Source organism: Rhinichthys klamathensis, unplaced genomic scaffold, assembly GCF_029890125.1.
Source record: "Rhinichthys klamathensis goyatoka isolate OS25496 unplaced genomic scaffold, OSU_Roscu_1.1 h1tg000611l_1, whole genome shotgun sequence".
NCBI classification, from domain to species: Eukaryota; Metazoa; Chordata; class Actinopteri; order Cypriniformes; family Leuciscidae; genus Rhinichthys; species Rhinichthys klamathensis.
Genome location: NW_026607064.1, coordinates 355,001 through 367,186, shown reverse-complemented (window position 1 = coordinate 367,186; position 12,186 = coordinate 355,001). Strand labels below are relative to the sequence as shown.

General features: G+C 35.8%; 1 protein-coding gene across 1 annotated transcript in view; it reads right to left on the bottom strand.

Moving 5' to 3' along the window:
- Nucleotides 1-12,186, bottom strand: part of glis3 (GLIS family zinc finger 3) — a 49,489-nt gene that overhangs the window by 1,325 nt on the left and 35,978 nt on the right. The window contains exons 7-11 of the mRNA XM_056240748.1: nt 11,866-11,976; nt 8,090-8,210; nt 6,988-7,054; nt 2,432-2,556; nt 132-296 (exon numbers count right to left, since the gene is read on the bottom strand). Of these exons, the coding sequence (XP_056096723.1) occupies nt 132-296; nt 2,432-2,556; nt 6,988-7,054; nt 8,090-8,210; nt 11,866-11,976 (589 nt within the window). The remainder of the gene's footprint in view (nt 1-131; nt 297-2,431; nt 2,557-6,987; nt 7,055-8,089; nt 8,211-11,865; nt 11,977-12,186) is intronic.

Here is a 12,186-nt window from a genome sequence, read left to right as displayed (position 1 = left end):
TAAACAACACTAAAAGCTGGATTTACACCACAGGGGGACTAGTAAGAAAGATGAACATGTAAACTTTAAATAATAAGTTAGTTTCTGCAGTGCATATCATGATGCTTTATAGTATTGGTTTGTGTTTTTACCAGTGATGGTTCTGTGGACGAGGTCGAGCTCGGGCTGAGACGTGTCTAATGAGCCCAGATGTTCCTCAAACATGGGCATCTGCATCATGGAAAAGGAAGAGATCTGCTTGTCTTCCAGCGGTGAGTCAGTGTATGAGAACACGGTCCGGGCGTCACCAGAGAAACCTGAGTGTTAATGAAAAAACATCACTCACAACATCCAAAACTGAACTATTCTGTGCTTAACTTAAGATTGCATGCAGAATGAATGATATTTCCTCATTTGAGCCTGGAAAAACTTCATAAAATCTGTACGCTGAGATTTTTACATGCATTCGATGGATCTATTTGTGCCTCGGCCTGACAGACATCTGCCATCTGTTGCTCTAAGAGCAGAAGGACACACTTGTGAATCATTCAGAGCTGATCGCTTCGTTCTCCGCTTACGCTCACGTCTTAAATATGCATTCTGCGTCTGCTTACTGCACATATGGCTTATATGTAAATGAGCTTATATATAGTGTCAGACGCCACACGGATCTGACACCTGCACTTTTAATTAAAATAAAAACTGAAATGGTGATATGGCTGTGTGTATGCGCTGCGTGTTTCAGGCACAGTGTTCATTTACACGTGAGCAACTCATGATCCGCCGGGGCTTTGAGTTTGAGTCGCTTTAACGCGCATTTGGGAACGAAAACATACACAAACATCTTTACATACTTGTAGTAAGAAGCGCTTTTTGACAAATATGAAGCTTAACTGTCACCTCCCTTTTTGAGAATAGACGTGAAAATGCCTTATCAAACTTAAATGGTTGTAATTCAACAATGCTTTGGAAAATAGACCTATTTTTGGTCTTGTTTTATAGAAGACACTCAGCTGATTATTGACTCAAGTAAAAGCTTCAAAAAATTAAAGTATGAAAAAGTTATTGAAGTTTAGATTAACTGTAAATCAAATGTACTGTACTACACATTTTACATTTTATATAATATATATATTTTACAAAATAATTTTACTATAAAATCAAAGCCATATATCAAACCAAGCTGTGTTACAAATTTGAAGTTGATATCACAAAAAATTAAGTTTTTGTTTATACGCTGTGCCAAAAATATCCACCAGGTGTCACAAATTCTTTTGATGCATTTTCCTGTAACAAATTAATATATTTCTGTCCAAATATCACTTCTATCACAAAATAGTCATCAAATATGAAACTTTGAGACTCAGACCTTTCCGACGACGTGTGTTTTGTCAAGATTAGAAAAGGTTTTGATTATAAAGTAGTAAAAAAAAACAATTTGTAATATGAAACCTGATGACGCCCACTAGGGGAGGAGCCAGCTAAAAGAATTTAAAGTATCGTTTCCATGGTAACGCAATGTCCAATTTCAAAACGGTTTTCACAGGATGAATTTTGAGTTCGTAAGCTTTCGAATGATACCTAATTTATGATGATTATTAAAATATGTGATACAAAAAAGGCAATAAAAAAGAGCGCCAAGCTAGCGGGACGGTGTGGTTTACGTTAAATGAAAGTTGTTATTATTATGTTATTAAACTAGTTGTTATTATTATTATTACTATCTTTCTTAAATACTCAAATTTTCTTTTACAGTGAATTAGTAATATATATAATATATGTGTATTTGATATACATTTGTATATGTGTATTAAATAATAACACAGAAATTATAATTGTGTAGGCCTGCAAATAAGCACAGCAAACCTGTAAATCTTTTTTAAAGCACATTTAAAATTGCATTTTTTTTATCCCCCCCCCCAAAAAAAGTGATTCAGTGTGGAGGAAAAAACGTCAGAATAATTGATTAATGAAGTTGTTGTAAGTCACGTGTGTACGTTTTCTGAGAAACATTGTTGATATTTGAAATCACCAAAACAAACACGCCCCTACCTAAGAGGACCACACCCCTATTTTTATAGCTCCGCCCCCAAATTCACAAACACGCTCTGCAACACAGGCACCTCCCCCTCATGAGTGGACACGCCCCTTACTGCTGATTGGCTACAAGTGTGTTTTGTGCTCTATCCGATCCACTTTCAACAGCGTTTCTCAGAAATCGCTCACTGCACCTTTAAGGTGTTTAAATGTCTGTTTATTGCAATTAAAATCGGTGCACGCCACATTAATACAATCATGGGCTTAATTGCAATAGTTTAATCCAAGTATTATGTTAACATAAGGTAAATTAATTGCAATATTGCCCATTATAATTGCATTGTGAGTGTGCATGTAAATGTGCTTTTCTCATGTATGAAATAAACTAAAGTTATTAAAGGGAACTGGGACGTACCGTCCTGAAGCGCAGGCTGGGGGGTTCTGGGATGGTTGGAGTATCTGGGCAGGTTGTGAGTGTTTTGGGTCAGACTGTGATGAGGTGATGAAGACGACACTTGCTGTGACACAGGAACCCTACACCTGAGAAACGAGACAATAATCACTCATATACAGTATGTGCATTTTAAAGACAAAAATCATTTACACATCCTCATGATGTTCCAAACCTTTTCATAGCATAAAACTGTTTATCCAGTTGCCAGGACAAGTGCACTGACCTCTAACCCTATTGTTATGATATTTTACAAATTTATGCAAAACCTCAAAGAGAGATAATTTTACAAACATATGCATAAATATTTACATATCCGCATGGCTTTAAGTCATTTTGTTGCCACTTATAGTTTTGCTCATCTATGAACTATATACATACAGTTGCCCCCAAGCTTTTATAATATATAAAAGCATGTATCATTCATGCATAAAGATGCTTTAAACCTAAACATTTGGAAGTTTTTCTGGTTTAAAGGGGTCATGTGATGCTATTTTAAAAGTTCATTATTTTGCTTATTAGATGTAATAGAATAGGTTAACATGCTTTAATGTTCACAAAACACATACTGTACATTGTTGCAGCACCTCTATTCCCAGTCTGTCTGAAACGCACTGATTTCTACAAAGCCCCGCCTCTTGAAAAGCTCCGAGTGCTCTGATTGGCCAGCTGACCCAGTGCGTTGTGATTGGCCAAACACCTCCAGCGTGTAACCATAAAGTTTTTTTTCACTGGTCAATTTTGAGATTTTGGCCTATTTGTCTTCAATAACATGTCTTCTTCTTTCTGGTGAAAAAAGGTCCAAAATACACATTTAGGTCTTTATTTTACTACACTTTGTCTGTTTACATCTGTAGATTTCTCCTAAATTCAACACAAGTTGTCGTCACATACGCCGTTGGAAAGCTCTCTCTCTCTCCTGTACAATGTTGTCGGATTCAAATATGGTCATTTCCTTTTTTATCAGCAACCAATCGTGGGGCATTTAACTCTAAAAGCGAAATCTCATTGGCTGATGTCAATTCTTTAAAGGCTATTCTCGGAGCCAGAAATCTCCACTTCAGCAGCACTCACATACACCAAACTTTACAGATGTATTCTCATCTATATTCTTAAGGTTTTTACTGAGGGGTTTGTTCATATATCATTCAGATTCTGATTTATACAACATTTTATACCTAAAAACGGGGCGAAAATAGATTTTTTTATGGCTGTTGACAGTTTTGGTGTGATAAAAAGAGATATCCAAAATCCCCTCTGTAAAAACCGTTGACTCTAATATGTCAACAAAATGAAACAAGAATTTTGAATCTGGCTTTATCCAATGTTCAGATTTCTCTTCTGGAAATATATGCAAATTAGTGCATATTTAATGAGATCATACCTAATTTGCATATTTAAACATATGAATATTTGCATATTAAAATATTCTAAAAACTTGTAATACAAAAGATATTTGTCTTAATGTCAGTAATCAACTGGGGAAGTTTCATGCTGATATCTATTAGTTTTTTTTTTTTTCACCTGGGGTGTCTCGCATTAAATGTATATTTACATTACATTTATATTTAAATTCTAATTTATTTAGGTGTGTATAGCTGGATTCTTATTTTTATTTTTATTACACGCTAAAGCAAACATTAAAAAGCATCATATGACCCCTTTAAAATAAAATAACAGATATATGTTTGGAAACAAGGAGAAGTTTTAAGAAAAAAATGATGAAGAACAGTGATGTTTCAAAAAGAGGCGCACAGATTAATAAAAGACACTTGCTTTGATATATTTTGTGTAATGAAATTTAGAAGTTTAAGTGTGGCCTTAATTAATGTCCAAATAATTTAGTGTTTATGAAGTGAATAAAAAATCTAATTTCTCCCATGATTAGGTGTCCATGAGGAAAGTTTTAAAGTCCCCCTGTGTTAAATCCAGCTTTTAATGTTGTTTCTGTGTCTATGTGGTGTTTTTAATACGCTTTAAGACACACCATGTGTAAGTTCATAAGTCGACAGCATTGCTGAGTATTTTCTGCTTAAAACTGCAGTGAACCAAAGACAGTCTCAAAAACACGGTTTGAAATCGCTGGTGTTTCTGACGTCACAAACGACCTTGTAACCAATCAGATCAACGTGTGATCGTCAACCAGTGGATCTCTGAGCTGAGCGAGTGAGTGGAGGCGGGGCTCATTTGCATATTCATAGAACCGCGTAGGGTGTCGAGTTCAAGATATTTTAAGGCATGAAAGGGAAAAATATTTAAATATATAATTTTGGTGATCAAAGATTAGTTTTAAGGGATAAAACTTCAAAGCATTTTGAAAGCCTGTTTAACAAACGCACTGACCCTCTACTGTTATGATATTAGGCTACCCTTTATTTTAAGGTGACGTAATTACATTGTAATAGTACATAGTAAAAGTAATAAACTACATGTACTCACTATAGAGTTACGGTTAGGGTTTGTTTTATGCTTGTAATTATGTATAATTTACTGTAATTACTATAGAAAGTAACATGTAACTACGTCCCCTTAAAATAAAGTGTTATTTTAACTGCTATTTTTATGATGATGTTGTTGTTTTTTTGGTGCTTGTCTGTATAAATCACCATCCCATAATTAAAAATAACAGCATGATCATTCCGCTAAACATTTAATTAGTGTTTCCCAGTGAAGAACGTGTTTAAAATAACATAATCAAGAATACCGATTCATAAATTTGACATTTTCCCAGCAAATGCATCCAAAAAGCAGCATTGTGTTTTTTCCTGGAAGTGAAACTACAGTGGCACAGGAACAGAGCGACTGCTTTTAACGGGAGTAAAATCTGGGAAAACATGTCAAAGGTGTTTCACAACTGATTTAACCCAGAGTGAGGTAATTACGCTAATGCCAATGCATTGTAAATAAATAACCAATCAGATCAACGTGTGATCGTCAACCAGTGGATCTCTGAGCTGAGGGAGTGAGTGGAGGCGGGGCTCATTTGCATATTCATAGAACCGCACATACTAAATGAGGCAAGGGTGTCGACTTACATTCAAGATATTTAAAGGCATGAAGACATTTTTTTCAAGGAAAAAACGTTTAAATATGTCATTTTGGTGGTTTTAAGGGATACAAGTATTGACTACAGGGCGACTTTAAAGCGTGTTTTTGAAAGCGCTGTAGTAAAATCTGGGAAAACAGAGGTCAGAGGTGTTTCACAACTGCTTCAGCCCAAAGTGAGGTAATTACGCCAATCCCATTGCATTGTGTAATTCGCTGATTGAGCTCCTGGTGCTCTCCGGTCGCTGGCTATAGTGTCGTCTAACACGGGCCCTCGAGACCAATGAGGCAGAGCAGGTCTCGATCTCCTCAGACGATTGTCTAGCTTGGATCATTGCTTGGACGATGTGCGTCTGCGTCCAGAAAAGCTCCTCTCTGTGCCTTTGAAGCGTGCCGTCCACAAACATAAGCCTCTTCCCAAACTCTTTTGCCACAGTAGACGTGTAAAACACACAAAAGCGCAGTGGAGCCTTTCCCCGGAGAAAAGCTGCTTTATTAGAGTCAGATTATTGCAACTATGAGCTCTCAGCCATAAAGCCATGACAACCAGCCACGCATTTATCGCAGATCAAGAGGAAATAAAAGCGCTGGAGCTTTTGAATCGGTCACTCCGCCAAGCGAAACTTGGAATGAATGTCAACTAGACAGTGATTCAGTGTGTGGCAACTTACTCGATTGAGCTTCGACCAAAAACATAGTGATAGGAAAAAAACATACGGCATTATTAGACTGGATTCATCAGGCCTGAAAGGACAGTGGCGTATAGAAGTGATGCCAGATTCACGCCGCGGCTAACCTGTCTTTCACCCGCTCTGATCTTTGAGTGAATACAAGTGTAGCTTCATTTTCTCCAGTCGTAGATGCATGAACGGCCGTCTTTTCTCCTTTTTCATTTCTTTCAGACGTCAAGTGAACTTGCTCGCAGTTTTAAACCCAGCAGGGACGTCGTGGAGGAGCGAGGCTTACTCATAGTATAGCCTCGTTTGTTTATCACAGGGATTGTGGGCGAAGAACTCAAATATAACTTGATTTATTAACATAGAGAAAACTTAACTTTCTCTGTAGTCAATAATTTTATTCCTTAAAACTCACCAAAATTTCCTTTAAAAAAATGTCTTCATGCCTTAAAATATCTTGAATGTAACTCGACACCCTCGCCTCATTTAGTATGCGCGGTTCTATGAATATGCAAATGAGCCCCGCCTCCACTCACTCCCTCAGCTCAGAGATCCACTGGTTGACGATCACACGTTGATCTGATTGGTTACAAGGTCGTTTGTGACGTCAGAAACACCAGCGATTTCACACCGTGTTTTTGAGACTGTCTTTGGTTCACTGCAGTTTTAAGGAGGAAATGTTCCCACGCAATATTCTGTTCCTCTCAGAGTTATGTCACATGACAGAAGTTAAATGTTGTCCTTAAAGTCGAAACATCTGATGTCGTTGATTGGTTGATTGTGGTGTAGTTCTCGTACCTGTTGTTCCCGGGTAAAGGAGGCAGTGGACGGGTGTGTGTTGGGCCGGGCTGGTTTACGGTGAACACTTGCACATCAACAGAAGACAAAACAGAAAATCATCATTACTTTTCGGTAAAAGGAGATTCGTAGCCATTAGCCATCACTGGAATGAAATATCAAAATGATTCTGAAAGCTTTTTAGGGTCGTGATACAATGAGCTGATTTTACTTTTTCTGCATAAACGGGAAATGTAAGAAATTGTAACAAATATGTCAATGGAAAACATTTATTTTAAGGAATAAATAAACACTGGAGTTGGTGAAGCGCTAACAGGACTAAAAATAGAGGTGGTTCTGAATATATATATATATATATATAAAGCTCTGGTAATGAGAGAGGTTTGTTTCTGTGTTTGTTTTATTCTTGTTTCTGTTCTTTATATTACATGCAAAAAACACACATATATAAAGCATTATTAATGCATCAGTTTATAATGCATTGTAACTTATGGATAATTGTAACAACAGTATTTTATCTATTCACTGAACTCGCCATTAGAAAATATAATGCATTAAAACATGACAAAAACAATTTCAGATATAACAAGAAATCTGCTAATTTTATTATGCATTTTCACTTTAGTTATAATTAATTATGAAAAGATATGATGTGAATAAAATAACCTTTATAATGCATTATCCATAAGGGCTTTAATGTTACCAAAAAATAATAAAAATAAAGGAGAAGAAATATGCAATATGCAACTAAAAATGCATCTCTAGCAGTTATTTTAGTATCTCAATGATAGTTTTTATTAATATTTTAGATATTGTTTTTATTTTTGTATATTTTACGATTTCATTTGAAATTTTAGTTTTAGTTTTTTTTTTTATATGTCTATATAGTTTTTATTAATGTTTTTTATTTCTGTTTTAGTTATTTTAGTACATCAAGTTAAACTAAATGAAAATGACAAATGTTGCCTTGGCAACGAGCTAAAATAATATGCTTTTTATATTTTATTTAATTTAATTTCAAGCATCATAAATGTTTGTATGGTAAGTATAGTAAGGGCCTCAGTAATACAGACACTTGCTTGAACACACGACTGTTTCATACCGGTGTAGAGATCATCAGTGGCTGACTGGTGCTTGGTCTCAATCAGGTCCAGTGGCGAGCGGCTGTGGTGCAGCGGCTGAACGGTCAAACACTCGGCGAGCCCGTCCTGACTGCGTCTCAGCTTCATCACACCAAATACAGACACACTCATGCATGATACTTTATCTCAACACCAAACACTTTTACACTTCTGTTACACTTTGAATAACATCTGGAATACTGTGCACGTCGCATAACATCTGGAATAACGTGCACTTTGAATAACAACATCTGGAATAACGTGCACTTTGAATAGCAACATCTGGAATACTGTGAACTTCGCATTACAACATCTGGAACGACATGCATTTCGCATAAAACATCTGGAATAATGTGCACTTTGAATAACAACATCTGGAAAACTGTGCACTTTGAATAACAACATCTGGAATACTGTGAACTTCGCATTACAACATCTGGAACGACATGCATTTCGCATAAAAACATCTGGAATAACGTGCACTTTGAATAGCAACATCTGGAATACTGTGAACTTCGCATAACAACTTCCGGAATGTTATGATGTAACTCAGATGTTATTCAAAGTGCACATTATTCCAGATGTTGCTATTCAAAGTGCACATTATTCCAGATGTTTTTATGCGAAATGCATGTCGTTCCAGATGTTGTAATGCGAAGTTCACAGTATTCCAGATGTTGCTATTCAAAGTGCACGTTATTCGAGAAGTTATTCAAACGTTATTCGAGATGTTATTCGAAGTGCACGTTATTCCAGATGTTGTTATGCGAAGTTCACAGTATTCCAGATGTTATTCGAAGTGCACGTCATTCGAGATGTTATTAAAAGTCCACGTTATTCCAGATGTTATTCAAACGTTATTCCAGATGTTATTCAAACGTTATTCCAGATGTTATTCAAACGTTATTCCAGATGTTATTCAAACGTTATTCCAGATGTTATTCAAACGTTATATTCGAAGTGCACGTCATTCGAGATGTTGTTATGCGAAGTGCACATTATTCCAGATGTTATTAAAAGTGCACGTTATTCCAGATGTTATTAAAAGTGCACGTTATTCCAGATGTTATTAAAAGTGCACGTTATTCCAGATGTTATTAAAAGTGCACATTATTCTAGATGTTATTCGAAGTGCACATTATTCCAGATGTTATTCGAAGTGCACATTATTCCAGATGTTATTAAAAGTGCACGTTATTCCAGATGTTATTCAAACGTTATTCCAGATGTTATTCGAAGTGCACGTCATTCGAGATGTTGTTATGCGAAGTGCACATTATTCCAGATGTTATTAAAAGTGCACATTATTCCAGATGTTATTCAAACGTTATTCCAGATGTTATTCAAACGTTATATTCGAAGTGTACGTCATTCGAGATGTTGTTATGCGAAGTGCACATTATTCCAGATGTTATTAAAAGTGCACGTTATTCCAGATGTTATTAAAAGTGCACATTATTCTAGATGTTATTAAAAGTGCACGTTATTCCAGATGTTATTAAAAGTGCACATTATTCTAGATGTTATTCGAAGTGCACATTATTCCAGATGTTATTCGAAGTGCACATTATTCCAGATGTTATTAAAAGTGCACGTTATTCCAGATGTTATTCAAACGTTATTCCAGATGTTATTCGAAGTGCACGTCATTCGAGATGTTGTTATGCGAAGTGCACATTATTCCAGATGTTATTAAAAGTGCACATTATTCCAGATGTTATTCGAAGTGCACATTATTCTAAATTATTCTAGATCAACATCTGGAATAACGTGCACTTTGAATAAAAACATCTGAAATACTGTGCACTTCGAATAACATCTGTGATAACATTCACAATAAGAGCAAGAAAGTAAATTATTTTGATTTCACGGCAACTTTAAACACTGCATTTACTTTCCAAATGTTATTAAAGCACATCGATAGATAAAGGCCTGGATAATTGGCGCATAATCTTTTGCCTAATTGAGCTGAATGTACAGTAATTAATCATAAGCATATGGTTTAATATCACAGCTTAAAATATCCCTGCGTTTGGAGCTCTGGACCTGCAGGGCTTCGTGATTATATTTAGTGTCTCTAATAATATGTTCTGAGTAATTCCTAAAGTGAGAAAGAACTGATGTATACAGGCAGGACAGATCCTGTATACGCAGGTGGACGAGTTTTTTCTATTCTTCTATTTTCTCTCTCCCAGAAACCGTGTACCTGAGGAATCTGTATCTATGGTGACGTGACCTTTATTTGGTTCCTCTGTGATAATGAACGGCTCCTACACAAGCCTGCTAACAAGTTACAAGTTTAGAGACTTCGTTATCAACGCCCTTCAAGACAAATCTCACACGTTTTGTCTCAAACATAGTGTTCTTACATTAGAAGACAATGGTTGCATGTTGTACAATCCTCTTCTGAGCGATTAAACTGGATAATTCACACAGAAATACAAATTCTGTTATTACAGGTGAAACTCGAAAAATTAGAATATGGTGCAAAAGTTCATGTATTTCAGTAATTCACCTTAAAAGGTGAAACTAATATATTATATAGACTCATTACATGCAAAGTGAGATATTTCAAGCCTTTATTTGTTATAATTGTGATGATTATGGCTTACAGATATGAAAACCCCAAATTCAAAATTAGAATATTGTGAAAAGGTTTTCATAAGCTGTAAGCCATAATCATCACAATTATAACGAATAAAGGCTTGAAATATCTCACTTTGCATGTAATGAGTCTATATAATATATTAGTTTCACCTTTTAAGGTGAATTACTGAAATTAACTTTTGCACGATATTCACTTTTTTTGAGTTTCACCTGTATTTACTCGCCTTCCAAATCTATATGCTTTTGTGTGTGTGTGTGTGTGTGTGTGTGTGTGTGTGGAACACAAAATTATCATTTTTGAAAAGATTCTTCAATTGCCTTTGTTTACATAGAAAGACTTGAAAACGCCAAGAAGTACAAAAAACACCATTAAATAGTTAAGATTTTAAATAATTAAAATGTTTTTGAACAAAGCCTCTAGTTTTCACCAAGACTGCATTTATTTGATCAAAAATACAGTGAAAATATTGAAATATTATTAAAATGTAAATCATCTGTTTTCTATGTGAATATATAGTAAAGTGTAATTTATTCCTGTGATCAAAGCTGATGTTCAGCATCATTACTCCAGTCTTCAGTGTCACATGATCCTTCAGAAATCACTCTAATATGATGATCTGATGCTCAAGAAGCATTTATGATTATTATCAGTGTTCATATTTATTCGAAAACTGTGATGCATTTTTTTTCCCGGATTCTTTGATGAATAGAAAGTTCAAAAGAACATCATTTTGTATTTGAAATAGAATATTTTGTAACATTATACATGTCTTTACTGTCACTTAAAATCAATTTGATGTGTGCTTGATGAAAAAAAAGGTTTTCAACATTTTCAACAATGATGCTGAAAATTCAGTTTTGCATCACAGGAATAAATTACATTTTACAATATATTCACAATAACGTGTAATAATATTTCACAGTTTTTACAGTATTTTTGATCAAAGAAATGCAGCCTTGGTGAACAGAAGAGACATCAAGTTTCTTTATTTAAATCCGGTCCCAGACAGCAACATAGTGTCGGTCCAGATCCGGCCCGTATCTCCGGGTCTGCTTTGTGATGACATGAGGAGGATCTAGTGTGTGTGTGTGTGTGACTGTGACGACAGAACTGAGACTGGAGTCTGACGTGCTTTTGCGATGCTTGTACCTTTTTCCTGGCTTGTTGCTCCTTCAAGGAGTGAGATTTGATGTGTTTGCGCAGAGAGCTGGGGTCCGTGTAGCGTTTACCGCAACCCTGGATCTGACACGCGTAGGGCTTCTGCACACACACACACACACACACACACACACACACACACAGGTTTATTTTACTGTACTTGTGAGGACAGTCCATAGGCGTAATGGTTTTTATACTGTACAAACTGTATTTTCTATCCCCTTACACTAAACCTACCCATCACACACACACACACACACAAACACACTAACCCAGCCCCTAAACCTACCCATCACACACACACACACACAC